The sequence below is a fragment of the Rhinoraja longicauda genome, chromosome 19, assembly GCF_053455715.1.
Source record: "Rhinoraja longicauda isolate Sanriku21f chromosome 19, sRhiLon1.1, whole genome shotgun sequence".
In the NCBI taxonomy this organism is placed as follows: domain Eukaryota; kingdom Metazoa; phylum Chordata; class Chondrichthyes; order Rajiformes; family Arhynchobatidae; genus Rhinoraja; species Rhinoraja longicauda.
This window is the reverse complement of record NC_135971.1, coordinates 5937849-5956583: the sequence shown is the minus strand read 5'-3', so window position 1 is coordinate 5956583 and position 18735 is coordinate 5937849. Positions and strand designations below refer to the sequence as shown.

At 46.9% G+C, this 18735-nt stretch overlaps 3 protein-coding genes across 3 annotated transcripts in view; 1 reads left to right on the top strand and 2 right to left on the bottom strand.

Annotated features, from left to right (window-relative positions):
- LOC144602606 (zinc-binding protein A33-like) overlaps positions 1 to 18735 on the top strand; it is a 313416-nt gene that overhangs the window by 49805 nt on the left and 244876 nt on the right. The window lies entirely within an intron of this gene.
- The window catches only part of LOC144603025 (nuclear factor 7, brain-like), a 424775-nt gene that overhangs the window by 245948 nt on the left and 160092 nt on the right, over positions 1 to 18735 (bottom strand). The gene's annotated exons all lie outside the window — the stretch shown is intronic.
- On the bottom strand, positions 359 to 14859 carry LOC144603028 (zinc-binding protein A33-like). Its single transcript, XM_078416157.1, has 6 exons — positions 14440 to 14859; positions 14255 to 14350; positions 4533 to 4766; positions 4184 to 4206; positions 3976 to 4094; positions 359 to 1192 (listed from the first exon to the last, which is right to left on the bottom strand). The coding sequence occupies exons 1-6, from the start codon at positions 14857 to 14859 to the stop codon at positions 660 to 662; spliced, it is 1425 nt and encodes a 474-aa protein (XP_078272283.1). The 3' UTR covers positions 359 to 659.

Sequence of the window (18735 nt, the reverse complement as noted above, 5' to 3'; positions counted from 1 at the left end):
GGGTAGTGTTAATGTGTGGGGATCGCTGGGCGGTGCGGACTCGGTGGGCCGAGAGGCCTGTTTCCGAGCTGTATCTCCAATCTAAACTGAAGCAAACTAAACTGCGGTCTCCCCGTTCAGTAGATTTCAAAAGAATTCAAAAGCAATCTGTACAGTCCAAGTAATTTTGAGTTTATTTCAATTACAGTATTGGAAGCAACAATGCACATCATTCAAATAAACGCGATCTTTCAATTAGCTTGTCGTGTGTGTCAATGGTTGTGTACATTTTCCAAATCACTGAAGTAACATGAACTGTATCTATTACATTGAACCAGTCATTGAACGGAGTTAATAATACCGTAACGACTTTTGACGAGAAGGGTCCAATCCCATTACATTTAAAAAATATTTTCACAAAAGTAATTTCTGTTCCGTTGCCGGACGCGGTTAACGCGTTAAAATGAACGGATCGACAGCTCTGATTCCACTTGCTGTTTATTTCTCTCTTCCCACATTTACATTCCCCCTGGTTTTATTTCCGCGCTCACTGGGGTTTTTACGACGCGGAATTTGGGGATTAAATGGGAGCCGTTCAGCGCCAACCTGTTGTCCACCGGGTTTCTGCCCCACAGCCCCTGAGCCCCGCTCCTGACGCCGGTCCCGGGACCCGACCCTTTTTACACACCCGGAGCGGAACCGGAGCAGATTCTCAGCCACTGGTCTTCATCCCAAGGCATGAAGAAAGGATAAAGTTTCTCCGTGAATTTATTCCCAGTGAAGGTGTGGAGATGGGACTTGGTGTCCGCGTCGTAAAATGAAACTGTCCCGGACTCGTAACTGAGATAAACTCCCACACTCCCGGGGATGGAACGGGCGGGGAGAGGGGATGGAGGGGAGGTGAATGCATCAAAGACCTCATCCAACCGCCTGATCCTCCAGACTCCAGTCTCCGGGGTCTGTGTGACCGGTCCCTTCCTCTCCACAGACTCTGCGGCGACTCCCAGACTCCAGTACTCACTCCCCTCCACCTCCACCTCCCAGTAATGTCTCCCCGATGTGAATCCCTCCGATCCCAGCACACACCACCAGTCTGTAAACCTCTTCCCGGTGTCAGGGAGACTCCTCCGGGTCCCGGTCAGTCTCACCCTCTTCCGATCCTCAGACACCTCGAGCCGCGCATGCGCTGTTTCCACATCCAGGGTGACGGAGACTGGGGGGAGAAGCAGAGAATCAGAGAGTCCCCGGGGGTCGGGGGGAGACTCGGGCAGCGCGGCCCCGGGACCGGGGGAGAGGCCGCTCGGCCTCAGGCACAGGCGGGCGGACAACTGAAACCCTGCCCGGGGTTTCACCCACAACCACATCGGGTCGACAACAGACATCTCCCCAGGAGTTTTTAAATCCAGGGATGGAGAGGGGAATTTCGTGAGGTGGGGAAGGGTGGACGGGGAGGACGAGTGCGGAGGATTGTAAGATTGCGATGGTTAAGGAGAAACGTAGGGGGGGGGGGCTACTCACATATGGAGGCAGATCGGAGCAAGAGGATATTGAGGTTAGCGGTGATTTGAGGTTGTTAAAGAGGAGGTAGAGGTGCGTGGTGGGGTCGTCATGATCACAGTGAAAGGGGGCAGACACGAAGGGCCAGATGACCTGCCCCTGTTTCTATGAGTGGTGGGTGAGAGAGAGAGGGAGGGGTGGCTTGGACCATGGAAGGAAGCAGAGGTTGAATGATCGGGTGTGGACAGAACAGAATGGGTGGAGACTTGTGGTTGTGGGGTCGTTGAAAGAGAGCGGATTCACGGGTGGATTTGATGGGTGTGTACAACTAACACACTGATCTCATTGTGAACCAATATATGAACTTCACTGACGGACTTGACAATGTTCCGCGTGCAAGGCTGGTCCAGAAAGCGAATGCAGGTGGGATCCAAGGCGAGCTGGTGAAATGGATCAACAAGTGGCTTGGTGGTTGGAGATAGAAGGTAGCGGTAGAAGGATGATTTTTCTGCTTGGAGGTCTGTGGCTGGTGGTGTGCAGCAGAGATCGGTGCTGCAACCTTTGCTGTTTATGTTATATGATCATGGCTTGGATGTGAATGTGGGAGGTGTGATTAGTAAGTTTGGGGAGGAAGCAAAAATTGTGGATAGTGGGGAACGTTGTCAAAGTCTGCAGAAGGATGCAGGGTAATTATCTAAACCTTATTCGCATGCAGGGATATCAAATCAAGAGAGTGTAGGTTTATATTGAGAGCAAAGAATTTTAAAGTATATCTGAAATTTAGGTTTTACTAGACCAAGTGGACACGTTGGGCCCAATCCTCTCCTGCATTGGTGCAGCACCCTCTCTTCCCCACTTCTCCCCCTCCTCCCCTCCTTCCTCCCTCCCTCCCTCACCCCCCTCCCCCTCTCTCCCTCCCTCTACCCCACCTCCCTAGGATAGATTTAAACTTTAAAATGTGAATAACTTAAAAGATATAACACCGATTTCAATGAAACTTCTTCCATTAGCACCAAAGGGATGACGGTGAGGAAGGTGGGCTTAAAATAGTCATGCTATCGTGTACCACTTTCGCTGTAGTTCAGGAACAAACAAACGAGAGGTTTAGTACATAGATTTACTCTGAGAGTGGGTGATATCGGGAACATGCTAGAGGGGGTGGCGGAGTGAGATATCATCAATATATTGGAGGTACTTAAATAAGTGAGGTGCAGAAGAATGCCGATGGAATGTGGGCAAATCGATTAGTATAGCTGGGGAAAAGATGGTCATGGACACGATGGGCCGAAGGGCCAGACTCTAATCTACAACCATGGCTCTCAGCTCCAAGAGCACTGAATGACTGAGTCTCCACAGCCACCGGTGCAGGGTGGTTCCCCAGTCTCTGCGTGCAGTAATGTCTCCTTATCTCTGTGCTAATCCGGGGTGAACTAGCGGATGGAACACAACATTACCTGAAGGTCGCAAACAGAGGATGTTGGTAGAGGGTTGTTTTTCAGACTGGAGACAGAGTCCACTCTTGTTCCTTATTTATATACACGATTGGGTGTGTATGTAGGTTGCAAGGTTAGTCAGTTTGCAGATGGAACTAAAATTGGTGACATTGTGGAGAGTGAAGAATGTTACCTGAGAGTAAATGGGATCCCTGTGAACTGGGCCAATGGGCTCAGGAACGGCAGGTGGGATTTATTCATGTGAAGGTGAGGCGATGCACTTTGCTGAGACAAACCAGGGCAGGACATACACAGTAAACGGGGAGCTTTATAGAACAGAGAGATGTCGGGGTACAGGTACACAGTGCCATGGAAGATGCAACGGTGACAGGCAGGGAGGTGTAGAATGTGTTTGTTGCTCATTCTTTCAAAAGTCAGGATATTAAAGACAGCGTTGAGACAATGAGGTTGTTGGCAAACTGGAGAGGGTGCAAGAAGATTTACGAGGACTCTATCGGGTCTGGAAGGTATGTTTATCAGGAGAGTTAGCGCAGGTGGGGACGTTTGTCTTTGGAGCCTTTCAGGCTGACTATAGGCGTGGATAAGATCTATATAAGGTGCACAGATAAGGTGAATACCCACAGTATTTTTCCAATCTAATACTGGAGGACATCGGTTTCAGGTGACAGGGGAAACACTAACTTGTTGAAGAGCAGCTTTTTCCAGCAGTAGGTCGTTCCTATATGGAGTGAGCTGCCAGAGGAAGTGTTCAAGGCAGGTACAATTACGATATTTGAGAGACACTTGGGCAGGTAGGTGGATTGGAACGACTTGGAAGGATATGGGGCAGACGCAGTCAAGTGGGGCGAGCTTGATTGGGCAACTTGGTCAGCATGGGCGTGTGCAGTGAAAGGGCCTGTTTCTGTGCTGCTTTGCTCTCTGACTGTGATGCTTCCCAGCTCAGATTAATCTGATTTCCCTTCAATCCAATCATTACATCAAACTTTGCATCCACGTATGACGTAAAGATATCAAACAACAACAATGGAAAGGGATTAAGATTTACCTTGCTTGATGACGTCAGTTGTTTCTCTAAACACGGTGTTGAGCAAAAAAGGGTTATCGAACCTTTCCATCGGCAAGGCACCATCTGCAACCGACAGTGATTTGGCTTCATCATGAACCCTGCAAATATTTAACGACAGGTTATAAATTGAGCATCAGCATGTTTTTGAGCTGTTCTACAAGAACATTCAGTCCAGACGATGTCCTACCTCATCTTGCGACCAGCTTCCTCCTGCAAGAAATAAAACACAAATCGCAATTAACTGAGATGGACTTTTCTCGTCAGGACAGTGGGAACTTCACATAGATTGCTACAAGCATCTGATAATTCCCCTTTCCCAACTCTCATTGGTAAGATCACAGCAGCTCTTTCCCAAGGAGTTTGCAGGCAGTGCTGAGCTCCCATACATTATGAGGGAAGCCCTTTAGTTTTGGAACAACAGCAGCACATTGCTGGGACACGGGGAACATTGGCCCAGTTCTGAATCACTGGTAAATGTGGCGTTTATTTCACAAATGTCACCCACCGTGCACTTTCACCTCGCCAAAACCCCTCACCTTCAAAAATGACACGTTGTCTTTTAGATCCAGCTGTTCCTGTAAGCTTTTGACTTCGTTCTCAATGGAATTTAAATTCTCTTGAATCACTTGGAGATGTTTCTCCATTGTATTCAGAATCTTCTTCTCTTCCTCCTGGATATCTGTCAGTACACGCTGCTCTTTCTCAGTGAGAATCTGGTGCAGTTCAACAAACTGGGATGTGATCTGTGACTGAAGGTTGTGTGACTGTTCCTGTGAAATGAAAGGTGAAGATCAATATGTCACTGTATTGTGTTTCCTCACGGTATGGAAAATATTATTTGGCCAATCAATATCTGGTCATAGGGCGCAGGAATAGACCATTCTGCCCACTATATCCATACTGGCCACTGTACAGATCCTCACCAATCCCATTTACTTCCATTGAATAGATAGCTGATTATCACGAGAATTCAATAGCTTGTACAAATGCTTTGGAAATGTCATTATCCCATCAATCCCATTCCCCTCATCCAATTCCCTGCCGCCCATTCCCTTTCACATCCCCTTTAATTCCCATTGATTTGCCCACGACCTACTTTCACAGGGATGATTTACAATCGCCGATTGACTCTCCAACCGGCGTGTCGTTTGGACGTGGAAGGAATTATGGGAGATAATACGATATTATTTTATACATGATATTATTTTATACATTAGACATTGTTACGGTATTATTTTATACATTGTTGTTTAAGGTTTGTAACTACTTAGGCATTAGGCGCCTCTCTGTAACTAATTAAGGCGCTCTAGACATTCCTTACCCTTGACATGTGTCGGTAACATAACACTCCTTTTCTTTAGCCTTTACCTTTGCTTTAGCCTAGATGATAAGGGTGGCAGAATGTGAAGAGATGCAGACATTCATCAATGAGTAGGATTTAATGGTGGCAAGAGAAGAGATAAGGAAAGACATAGGCCTTGGGGTGATGGATGGACATGAGGGATGGACTAGCAGGAAATAAGGGAGGCGAAGTATGAAGGGATGTGAGCATTGAGATAAGGATATATTACTAAATGGGATTTAATGGTGGCGGGACAGACGGGTACTACAAAGTAATGAATGACTGAAGAAAGGAGTGTGGGTATGAGGTAATGTAAAGAAGATAAGGTTTAGAATAATCCTATAAAAATAGGCTGCCCGGTGTACTAAGTGGGCAGTCAGATGGTTGACATCCTGATTGTTCCAGCCGTTGTTTGCAAATAAAGGCTTTTAACTTCTTGAAGAATTCTCCGTGTCATCTGCTTCATTTTTGAACACCGGTAACCACGACAAAATTGGCGTAGTCGGCAGGATCGGAAAGAGGCCCGTTCGATAAAGGACGACCAGCCAAGGGCGCTTCCTAGCCCCATGGGGGCTCCCCGGAACAACAGGACAAGGGTGGTCACCCGCTAAAAGGTAGGCGGTTTTCCGCTTCATTTGGATTTTTAACCTGTTGAAACGGGGGGCCGCTGGTGACACAGAAGCGTCTAGGGGGTTAAAAGGGCCTCTCTGATCCAAAGAATCTGGCTAAAATATTCTAAAAAGAGACCCGGAGGATTGCTCAAGAAGGCTGCGCAGTGGGGTAAGTAGAAAATAGATAAGTTAAGAAAGTGGATTTGTGACGTCAAAAAGACCTTGTGGATACCGCCCTAAGAGGATAGGGGACTGAATAGACGGGGCGTCCTGTGGATACCGCTCTAGTTAACCGGGGGTCACTCTGGTCAGCTAGGGCTCTGTACGGGCAGGATCAGAGGGTCTGTGGATACCGCTCTAGTTAACCGGGGGTCACTCTGGTCAGCTAGGGCTCTGTACGGGCAGGATAAAGCATCCTGTGGATACCGCTCTAGTTAACCGGGGGTTAATCTGGTCAGCTAGGGGTCTGTACGGGCAGGATAAAGCGTCCTGTGGATACCGCTCTAGTTAACCGGGGGTCACTCTGGTAAGCTAGGGGTCTGTACGGGCAGGATAAAACGTCCTGTGGATACCGCTCTAGTTAACCGGGGATTACTCTGGTTAGCTAGGGGTCTGTACGGGCAGGATCAGAGGGTCTGTGGATACCGCCCTAAGTGAGGAGGGGTTTGTACAGGCAGATCAAGAATTGGAATAATTGGATAACATAAAAATAATAAAATTGCAAAATATTAAAGGAATATAGTAGAACTGTAGAAAATAGAAATAGCGTAGTAGGTAGCATAGTGACTATAGCGACGGAACGGAGTGAGAACAAGGACTGCATTTAAACTGACTGACCAAGTGCACTAAAATAAGACAAGTACAATGAATAAAATAACTGCAGTTGAAATACTAAGTAAGAAATTCCCCGTATCCAAAGAGGATATTAAAAAACACTGAAAAATGGGAAAAAAGGACGGGAAAATTAGTCACGAAATGGCCCAAGGAAGGCACGTTTGATATAAACATGTGTGATGAAATGGAAGTGTTAATCAAGAACTATAAACTTAAGGATAAATCAGAAATCCGAGTAACGAAAAAGGAAAAAGAACTAGACGTGCTTAAATTGTTTAGAATAGAAGGAGAAAGGCTGAGGAAAGCATACCAGGAAAAGAATACCACCCCAAACACAGGTGAAAAACACGAAAAACAGCATGAAAGTCAGGAGCTTCAGGAGAAAAAATCAACTCTGTACCCCAGCCTAAGGGACCCTGGGTATCCCCCTCCCTATTCCGGCCTGGAAGGAATAAAGCAGTGCCCTTTGATGAAAGGGATAGTGGAGATAGAGGGAGAAGTCGAAGTTTGGAGGAATGGGCAAGACATAAAGGAGTATAGACAAAGAAGGGGGCAGCGAGAAAAGGAAAGGATGAAGCCAGAAGCACGGGAACTAGAAGCAGACATCAGAAGACTGCAGGACCTCAGGGACAGAAAGATTTGTGAGATCCGCCAGGCAGCAAATGAGGAGTATGAGGGAGACAACAACGCAGAAACACAGGCGAGTAATCAACAGGCATCAGAGAGAGGGCAAAACTGTGAGAGTGAAGCAGAATTAGAAAGTGATGGGGAAAAAACAAGGGAGTGTAGAAGGGAAATAAAAGCATCCATGAAGCGCTTAGAGATAGAGATGAGGGAGTTGGAAAAAACTATAGAAAGAGAAAGAAAGGAAAGCCAGGTGTACGCCCAGGAAGGAATGAGGTGGGAAAGCATACAGGTAGAACCACAACAGGGGATGGCAAGCGGGACACAGGAGCTGAGGGGTGGAATGATGCCGTTACTTTTGATAAGGCAGGACAAACCCAGTATATCCCTTGGGCGACCCGAGACCTAGAAGGGCTGAAAAACACCTTGCCCAACATATATAACGGGGCAGGAAAATGGATTAGGGCATTTGAGGAGGAAACTATGGGACGGTTAATGGCTATGGGAGATTTGAGGCACTACTGGTGAAGGTAATGGGAACCACGAAATTAGCAGAGCTGTTTGAAATGGCTGGGATAAAAAACGCAAATAACCCGATGATTGATGGCACGCCATTTGATCAAGTCAGGCAGAGGGTATGGCAGGCCCTCAGAGACTGTTACCTGCTCAAGGTGGACCTAAAGATATTGAAAGGAGACCCGCTGGGGGACACTGAGAACCCAGCGGCTTATCTGGAGGATCAAATGAATAAGTGGAGACTCGAAACCGAACAAAAAATAGACGGTAAAGAGTTGATGACCGCTTTGTTTCGGACTGCTATAGTGGACGCCATGTCTCCTCAAGTGAAGTCCAGACTGGAGGAAGTGGTGGAATTGTCAACCATATCCCGCTCCCAGTTCAGGGACCACCTGGTTCATGCAGACGACAAAAAATGGAGAACCAACAAGAAGAGGTGCAGAGAAAGTTGATGCAAATGCAACTAGAAGAACTAAAAAAGAAAGAGCGTGAAAAAGGAAAGAAAATGCTGGCAGTAACAGCAGACCTGGCTGAAACAGCAGAAGTGAACGATACACTGATGCACAGTGAGCCCGATGGTAGAGCCAGACGGGGGCTGGATAATCCCATGCCAATAATAAATGTCTTTGGGGGAGCTTCTCCTCAAATGTCCTATCAGGGGCAAATCAGATCAGGGAATCAGCCCCGACAGGATTGGGGCCCTCAAGGGGGAGCACAAGGAAGGGGAAGAGGAAGGCCAGTAGGCAGACAGGTAGTTGATAGAATATGTTGGGGATGTAATCAGGTAGGGCACCTGAGGAGGAACTGCCCACACCGACCGTGGCCCGGCCCGTACCAACAGGGACCCACAGGGGACGAGCAGGGTTTTAACCCAGGGCAAGCCCTAGCGGGCTCGGCAGGAGGCCCGCCTGGACTCGTGAACCCCTATGCTAGATACTAGGGGTGCCCAGATGACCCGGATGGGAAGGGACTTTACCCAATGATAACGCGACAGGCAGAAGAAGAACCCATGGTTCAGGTAATTTTGGGAGGGCGGTTAACACCTATGATGATAGATACTGGAGCTACATATACTTGTGTGGAGCCGCAGTAAGCCTCCCACCTTCCCATGTCAGGAAAATTTGTTAAAACTGTAGGGTTCTCGGGAAAAACACAGTTAACACGATGCACAACCCCTGTAAGTTTAAAAATGAGTAATAGAGAAATAGTATTGCCAGTATTGGTGTCCAAAGGAACCCCAATTAATCTGCTAGATAGGGATGCCTTGTTGAAACTAGAATTAAAGTTAGAATGTACCAAAGATGGTCTGAACGTGGAGAAATTGAATACCCAGCTGTTTATGGGGGAAGCTAGGAAAGCTAATGTATTTTGGGTAGGAAATATAGAAGATCAAATTTGGAATACGTGGAACAGATGGAAAGAGGGAGTAATGATCCTATTACCTGAAGCAACCCCACCCAAGACTGAGCTACATTGTACGGTACGGTTTGACGAGACCCTGGACATAGAGCAAGAGAGGTTGTGGCGCCTGGGAGCATGTGGCCAGCAGCACCTAAGGGCAGAAGCCATAACAATTGGAAAATAAGGGGCAGCCTTGCAAATGAAATGGAACACCTTTTTTGACAAGTGGTATAGGGTGCCAGGAGCTGCACCTCGTGTGACATTACTAGTAAATAAGGGATATCAGTCCAGGGACTTGGGGCTCATGATGAAGCAAGTAAACACTATTGTTAACTGGAAAGAAATTACACCGAAGGTATGGAAATCTGAGGACGATAATTATGTCAAGATAGTGGTGAGCATAGATATGGTGGGAACGACAAAAGAGGTTGAAATTAGTCCCCAGCAACATCTCTTTTTATTACAGAAGGGAGAAGGTCAGACAAAGGAAGACATGTTAAACAGGCTGCCACATGGCTTATGGTCACAACATGATACAGATGTTGGAAAAGTGAAATACGCAAACCCGGTAGAAATAGAACTAAAGCAGGGGGCAATTTTGCCAAGGAAACCACAATACGCCTTAAAGCCAGTAGCAGAGGAAGGCATAGCAATAACTATACAGGGTTTGTTGGGGGCAGGAGTACTCGTCAAGACAAAAAGTCCTTGTAACACCCCGCTGTTGCCAGTTTTAAAAGCAGACAAGTCAAGGTGGAGATTAGTACATGATTTACGAGCAGTCAATGAGGTAGTGAGAGATTGGCCAGCAGTGGTTCCAAACCCACACACACTGCTGACTAACATTCCACCGGAGGCAGCGTACTTTTCAGTGATTGATCTCTGCTCAACATTCTTTAGCGTGCCGTTAGCGGAAAGATGGCAGTTTTTGTTTGCGTTTACTTACAGGGGCATTCAATATACTTATACTAGGATGCCACAGGGATTTAAACACTCGCCTCATGTTTTCAAACAGGTACTGAAGGCAGATTTGGAAGGTATATCCCTACATAGTACGTTAATACAATATGTGGATGATTTGTTGGTCTGCTCTGAAAGTGAGGAGCAATGTGAGCAAGACACCCTGACTTTTAGAAAGGCTGGCATACGGAGGCCATAAAGTGTCCAGGAAGAAGTTGCAGTTTTGTAAGCAACAGGTGGAATATTTAGGACGATTGATCTCCAAGGGAGTAAAGGCTATAGCACCAGATCAAATTGAGGCAATAATTAAAGCTCCCAAGCCTCGGACAGTAAAGCAAATGATGACATTTTTGGGAATGTCTGGATATAGCTCAGACTGGATTGGAGAATATGCTGAAATTGTGATGCCATTGAGAAAAATACTGAAGGAAGCAGGACACGGTAGCGCAGCGGTAGAGTTGCTGCTTTACAGCGAATGCAGCGCCGGAGACTCAGGTTCGATCCTGACTACGGGTGCTGCACTGTATGGAGTTTGTACGTTCTCCCCGTGACCTGCGTGGGTTTTCTCCGAGATCTTCGGTTTCCTCCCACACTCCAAAGACGTACAGGTATGTAGGTTAATTGGCTGGGTAAATGTAAAAAAAAATTGTCCCTAGTGGGTGTAGGATAGTGTTAACGTACGGGGATCACTGGGCGGCACGGACTTGGAGGGCCGAAAAGGCCTGTTTCCGGCTGTATATATATGATATGATATGATATGATAGGACACACAAATTTGAGAAATGTTTTACAATAGAATGAGGAGGCAGAGACAGCTTTTAACACCATTAAGCGAGAGTTACAGTCAGCCCCAGCCCTTCCAAATTATGAGAGAATGTTTCACTTGTATGGTTCCAACAGGCAGGAGGGCTACGCTGCAGCAGTACTGATGCAGGAAACAGGCATAGGTAAAGCTAAGCAGCCTGTAGCATACTACAGTACAAAATTGGATGAGGTGGCGCAGGGTTACCCACCCTGCTATCAGGGACTGGCTGCGTTGCACCATGCGTACAACGAAGCCTCATCTATAACCATGGGCTATCCTGTAACTATATATACACACCATAAAGTAGTAGAGCTGTTGGAGAAGGGGAAGTTTGTATTAACACCGGCCAGAATAATAGCATTTCAAATGCTCTTGACATTCCCAGACATTACAAGTAACATAGCTGATTATGTTCCGCTTGACTATGAGGGGGAGCCCCATGATTGCGTTGGGGAAACGATGTTTTTTTCTAAATTAAGGACGGACTTACAATCAGAACCATTGAATGATGAGGACAAGAAAGTTTTGTTTGTGGATGGTTCATGCTATAAGGATTATGATGGCAATCATGCAGGATTTGCAGTAGTGCCGCTGGACCAATCAGGTTTTCAAACAATCAGATTAGAAGCTTGCCCACAACCTTGTTCAGCCCAGTTAGCAGAGTTTAAGGCCTTAACAACAGCGTGTGAAATGATGGAGGGTGAGAAAGCTGACATTTACACAGATTCAGCATATGCACATGGGGTATGCCACCTGTTTGGGGGCAGTATGGAAGCAGCGAAGCTTCAAGAAAAGCAATGGGGACCCCATACAGCATTTTCAGCAAATTTCAGACCTAATAAGGGCACTGACTAAACCTAAGGCACTAGCTATCGTTAAATGCCAGGCACATAAAAAGGGAAACGACATGATCACAAAGGGCAATCATGCCGCAGACAAAGCAGCCAGAAAAGCGTCTGGATGCCAATCAGCCATTATTGCCCCGCAGGTAAATTTGAACCTGCAACCCACACAGGAGGATATAATTGCAATGCAAGGTAGGGCTACTTTAGCTGAACAAACAATGTGGAGACAGAGGGGAGCCAAACAGAATGTAGAGGGCCTGTGGACTACGGAAGGTTTGCTGGTAGCACCTACACCTCTGCTGACCATTCTCATCTCAGAAGCGCATGGGCTAGACCACTGTGGAAGGGGGGAAGTGTTAAGGAAGATAAAGAGAGATGGGTTTTGGTCACCCTACCTACAGGCTTCAGTAGATCACATTCTGTCACAATGTGAGATATGTGCTCAAAACAATGTTAGAAAGGGAATAACAACACCTATAGGACATATACCTGTGCCCGAAGGACCATTTAGGCACCTGGTTATTGACTATGTGGACATGCTGAAAAAAGTAAGAGGGAAAAGGTATATGCTGGTAGTAATTGATAGATTTAGCAGATAGGTGGAGGCAGTGCCATCTAAGGATTTAGGTGCAGGAACTGTAGTCAAGTTTCTGACTAACGAGCTCATCCCACGATTCGGCATACCAACCGAAATCAGTTCCGACAATGGAGCGGCTTTTATTCAAAAAACAGTTAAGTTGGTACTGCAAGCCCTGAGAGTGAAACAAAGATTTGGGTGTGTATACCACCCTCAATCTCAGGGCATGGTAGAAAGAGTTAATGGAACATTGAAGGCTAAATTGAACAAGATTTGCGCAACTACAAAGTTAAATTGGATTGATGCCCTGCCATTGGCATTAATGAGCTGTCACGTGCAAACTAATCGAATAACTCATTTAACACCACATGAGATGCTCACTGGCAGACCCATGCCGATGCCCAAATGGAGAGGTCCTTACAAGGGACCAAGTTTGGAACAATTAGGGGTAGAACTTAAACAATACATGCAACAAATAACTATGATACACAAGTCTATTTACACACAGGAAAAGCAAAAGGAGCCAGAGGCAGACCAGGGAGAAGGACCTATTAAACCCGGAGATCAGGCCTATGTGCGAGCCTTTCGACGAAGGTGGAATGAGCCAAGAAGGGAAGGACCGTTCACAGTAGCTAAGGCCTCACCGACTGCTGTTCAGGTAGAGGGCCGGTCTACATGGTACCATCTCAATCATTCTACAAGGACTGTCCCACAGGCACAACCTGTGAATGACCTCGAGGTAAACGGGCAAGAGAACGAAAATACAGGAGAAGAGTGAAAGCTACTGCGAATCAGCTGCCGTTGCTCCAGGATACGGGCAAATTTCACCTCCAAGAGAAACAGATCCCTCCGATGGAATACTATACTGTTGAGCAATTTACTCTGGATGATTACTAAGAACGTCGTTGTAAGGGAAGCTGGGTCTTTTTTCCTACCCTAGACATATGGGGGCAGGTTTTTGGCCGAGTGACCCAGGATGTTAGCATGTTGGAAGAAGAACACTGACAAACTGCACATTCTTTATACAATCCTAAGTTGGGGTGCTAATGGTTGAGAGTGGATTTATGATTTGAGTTAACAACATGTGCGTTTTTTGGTTTTCTTTTTCTGTGAGACCGTGTAGGTCTCAAAGGGGGGAATATTGGAGATAATACGATATTATTTTATACATGATATTATTTTATACATTAGACATTGTTACGGTATTATTTTATACATTGTTGTTTAAGGTTTGTAACTACTTAGGCATTAGGCGCCTCTCTGTAACTAATTAAGGCGCTCTAGACATTCCTTACCCTTGACACGTGTCGGTAACATAACACTCCTTTTCTTTAGCCTGTACCTTTGCTTTAGCCTAGACGATAAGGGTGGCAGAATGTGAAGAGATGCAGACATTCATCAATGAGACATCGGCCTTGGGGTGATGGATGGACGTGAGGGATGGACTAGCAGGAAATAAGGGAGGCAAAGTATGAAGGGATGTGAGCATTGAGATAAGGATATATTACGAAATGGGATTTAATGTTGGCGGGACAAACGGGTACTACAAAGAAATGAAGGACTGAAGAAAGGAGTGTGGGTATGAGGTAATGTAAAGAAGATAAGGTTTAGAATAATCCTATAAAAATAGGCTGCCCGAACTAGGAGACAGCAGCACTACTTGTGTCACTGCGCTGCCCTGTTATTACACGCGTCACAGGGATCAAACCTGCACAAGATCAGGAAATTGAAACTTAAAAGCCTCACCAGAACTCCAGAAATGTTCTCTTTCTGTTGCTGCTCCATTTGCTGGATCCCTGATTTCTTTTTCGTGAGAGATTTGATAGAAGATTTCACCTCATCCTGGAGTTGTGTTTGGGAATCAGAAAATTAAACTGTTGAACAGTAAAAATTGAATTAAAATGATGTGATTAAAATCGGTTTGCTTTTACCTTAAAGACTTCAACAGCTTCATCTACCGGCATGAAGCTGTGAGACTTGTGTTCCCGCGCATCTCGACAAACCAGGCAGATCAGCTTCTTGTCGGTTTCACAAAACAGCTTCAGTTCTTCCTGATGTTTCTCGCAGTGAGGTTTACTTTCCTTCTCTGGAATTTTTTCCTGATTCAGGCTCAGTGTTCGAGCTTTCTCAGCCAGTCTCGCCAAGGCCCGACTCACCCTGAGGGTGCGGTCTGTAAACACCTCTCTACATTCCGGGCAGGAGTTTCTCTCCTCCCTGTCCCAACTCTGTGTGATACAGGAGCGGCAGAAGTTGTGCCCGCACTCCAGTATAACCGGATCGGTGAAGAAATCCAGGCAGATGGGACAAACTGCCTCCTCGGTTAAACTCTCGACCTGGTCTTTCGAAGCCATTTTAACTCCGCCTCTTCCTGGTTCAAAACGCATTCCCTTTCGCGCAGCTGCTGATCAAAGATACTAGAGGAGAAAGATAGACCACTCGGCCCTTGAAACCGTAGTAGGTCATGTCGGCATTTTAGTAGCAGAAACCTGCAGAAACATTTAAAAAGAAAAATAACTAAAATCTGTGAATTGATAGATGAGATATATTCTGCATTTTAATGGCATCATCACACATACTGTTCCCTGAACAGGCAAAACGCTGATTACACTGCGAGAGGCGCGTTTTGCCGTTGATGGGCAGACGGTTGGACAAAGGCCAGAGATGAGAAGACAGAAGGTGTGTGACAAAATGATTGAGGACTTGCGAATTGTGTCCTGATCTTCAAACAGTCTTCTCCTCAGACGGCCAAAGGTCGTGCAGGTGCACTGAAGGCGCTGGTGAGTTTCACCATCAATGTCTGCCTTCCTCTGGGAAGAGGAGCGTCGGCCAGAGCACCCGAGGGTCACCATCGTTACGCCCATTTTAAAGGAAGGGGACAAATCCACCCGCGGAAACTATGGAGGGTTCCCCCGCTCTCCAACACAGGGTTGGGTCAGTTACACATTAAACTGTCCTGAATATAGACGGAAGCGCAGAGTAGCGCTTGGGACAGTGTAAGGCAGGGTAAAATGTTGGAAACAACTGCAGAGTGGATTCACGAAGATGGTGCCAGGATTTGAGGGTCAGAGCGAAAGGGAGAGGTTGGGCAGGGAAGGATTTATTAATTGGAGCGCAGGAGGCTGAAGTGCATAAGATCAAGAGGTGAATAGACAGGGTGAATGCACAGTCTGTTACCCGGAGCAGTGGAATCGAGAACTAGAGGATACAGGTTTGTGGTGAGAGGTGCAAGATTTAATCGGAACCTGATGAAAACATTTTTACACAGAAGGTCGTGGGTGTCTGGAACAAGCTGCCAGAGGGGGTAAGTGAGGCTGGACAACAACGTGGAGTGGAGTTGAAGCCCCGTTTCCTGAACAAAGAGGACACCACCGAATCATCCCTCCTCCTCTTGCTGCTCCTCCCTCTCACCCCCACTCTTCCTCTCCCTCATCCTCCTCCTCGCCCTCTCCTCTTCTCCTCTACTCCCTCTCCTCCACTCCCTCTCATTCTCTCCCTCTCCCTGCACCCCCTCCTCACCCCCCTCTTCCTCTCCTTCACCTCTCCTCCTCCTCTCCCACTTCCTCCACCTCTCTCTCATCCCTCTCCTTCCCCTCACCCCTCCTCTCCCTCGCCTCTTCCTCTCCTCCTCACCCCTCAATTTCTCTCTCCTCCTCTCCCTCACCCCTCCATTTTTCTCTCTCCTCCTCTCCCTCATCCCTCCATTTCTCTCTCCTCCTCTCCCTCAACCATCCATTTCTCTCTCCTCCTCTCCCTCACCCTCCATTTCTCTCTCCTCCTCCACTTTGGGCCTCCATGGCCGCCTCTCTCTCCGCAGCCGCCGCCGCTCCTTGTGGAGCCGCTGCCGGGCGGGGTCGGGGTCGGTGCCGCCGCTGCAGGCCCGGCGGAGAGGAAGGGGGATGAGGGGGAGAGGGTGGTGGAGGGGGATGAGGAGCCACCTCAACAGCGGGTCTCGGGTTGCCGCCGCCATCAGCGCCATGGGGTCTTGCTTCCATAATACCGGTTGCCATCAAAGCTGAAATGAACAGTATTCAGTCGCTATGTGTAGGAAGGAACTGCAGATGCTGGTTTAAACCGAAGACAGACACAAAATGCTGGAGTAACTCAGCGGGACAAACAGCATCTCTGGAGAGAAGGAATGGGTGACGTTTCGTGTCAAGACCCATCTTCAAACGGTCAGAATCGACCCGTGCGTTGGAAGGAACTGCAGATGCTGGTTTCAACCGAAGATTGAGTCTGAAGAAGGGTCTCGACCCGAAACGTCACCCATTCCTTCTCGCCAGAGATGCTGCCTGTCCCGCTGAGTTACTCCAGATTTTGTGTCTATCTTCAGCAATCAGTCGGTGACAAGCTTTGAGTTTAAAGTCTGAAGATGTTAGAGGGGATGATTGAGGTGTAAGTGAGGAGAGAATCAGGCTGGCAGATGGGATCACAGATCCTCATTACACGATAATCAGGAAAAAAGATAAGGTCTGAACAAGAGCTCGTTTAAAAGCGTTAAATTCTCCAAGTAAGCTTCAGTAAGTTTTAGAGTCGAAGGTCTTTTATTGTCACATGTACCAATTAAGGTACAGTGATATGCTAATTACCATATAGCCAGACAAATAAAAAGCAACAAGACACAGAATTGCATAGAAGTTAACATAAACATCCACCACAGCGGATTCCCCACATTCCTCACTGTGATGGAAGGCAAAAAAGTCCAACCTTCGTCCTCTTTATTATCTTCCACTTTATAGCACAGAAACAGGCCCTTCGGCCCAACGAATCCGCACCGACCACCGATCCCCGCACACCAGCACTATCCCACACACAGTAGGGACAATTTACAATTTTACCGAAGCCAATTAACCCACAACCTGCACGTCTTTGGAGTGTGGATGGAAACCTGAGCATCCGGTGAAAACCCACGCAGGTCACGGCGAGAACACACGTACAGACGGCATCCTAATATCCATCAGAGGCACAAGCATTCCCGAATGGACAATAATGAAAAGAAATTCGCGCAGACACACAGACAGGAAAGGTTTGGACGGAGAGACACAAAGTGCCGGAGTAACTCGGCAGGTCAGGCATCATCTCTGGAGAGAAGGAATTGGGAGATGCTGTAAACCAAAAATAAAATCCGAGAAATACTCAGCTGGGCGGTTAGCGTCTGTAGAGAGAGAAACAGAGTTAATAATTCAGGTTGATCATCATTTGTCATCAGTGTCAGATCTGAAAAACATTTGGAAAAACAGGATCGTTCCGAGTCAACGGATTTACGAAGGGGAAATCATGCTTGACTAATCTTCTGGAATTTTTGAGGATGTAACGAGGAAAATGGACAAGGGAGAGCCAGTGGATGTAGTGTACCTGGACTTTCAGAAAGCCTTCGATAAGGTCCCACATAGGCGCAGTTCAGCAAATAGCGATGTGATATAGGTCAACAGGTTCTGTGACTGCTCCTGTCAAATGAAAGGTGAAGGTCAATATTATCGAGCCTGGAATCTAAGACAATAGCACAAGATCAGAGAAGGGAAACTGGAAACCTTACCCGGACTCCAGAAATCTTCTCTTTCTGTTGCTGCTCCATTTCCTCCACCGCTGATTTATTTTTTGTGAGAATCTCCAAGGATGTTTTAATCTGCTCCTGGGATTGAGATTCAGATTCAGTCAGTGAAAGAATTAAACCAGACGGAACCAATGAACCGTGGACACTGAACTGCACATGAAGAAATGTTTTCAAACATCCATAAACTGTTGAAGAACTCATCGTGTCAGGAAGCGTGGAAAGCAGTGACGGGATCGGTCAAAATCAACAAGGAATTATGAAGGGGAACTTATCATATCATATCATATCATATATATACAGCCGGAAACAGGCCTTTTCGGCCCTCCAAGTCCGTGCCGCCCAGCGATCCCCGCACATTAACACTATCCTACACCCACTAGGGACAATTTTTACATTTACCCAGCCAATTAACCTACATACCTGTACGTCTTTGGAGTGTGGGAGGAAACCGAAGATCTCGGAGAAAACCCACGCAGGTCACGGGGAGAACGTACAAACTCCTTACAGTGCAGCACCCGTAGTCAGGATCGAACCTGAGTCTCCGGCGCTGCATTCGCTGTAAAGCAGTAACTCTACCGCTGCGCTACCGTGCCGCCCAAAGCTTATGCTTGACTAATCTTCTGGAATTTTTTGAGGATGTAACAAGTAGAATGGATAAGGTCGAGCCAGTGGATGT

Bases quoted from the DNA above. Each gene is read 5' to 3' on its own strand.
- LOC144603028 (XM_078416157.1), bottom strand. From the start codon at position 14,859: ATGGCTTCGAAAGACCAGGTCGAGAGTTTAACCGAGGAGGCAGTTTGT. The intron at 4,767-14,254 runs GTGAGGCTTTTA...TTCATTTCACAG, and splicing joins AGAACATTTCTGGAGTTCTG to GAACAGTCACACAACCTTCA. The intron at 4,095-4,183 runs GTAGGACATCGT...AAATATTTGCAG, and splicing joins GAAGCTGGTCGCAAGATGAG to GGTTCATGATGAAGCCAAAT.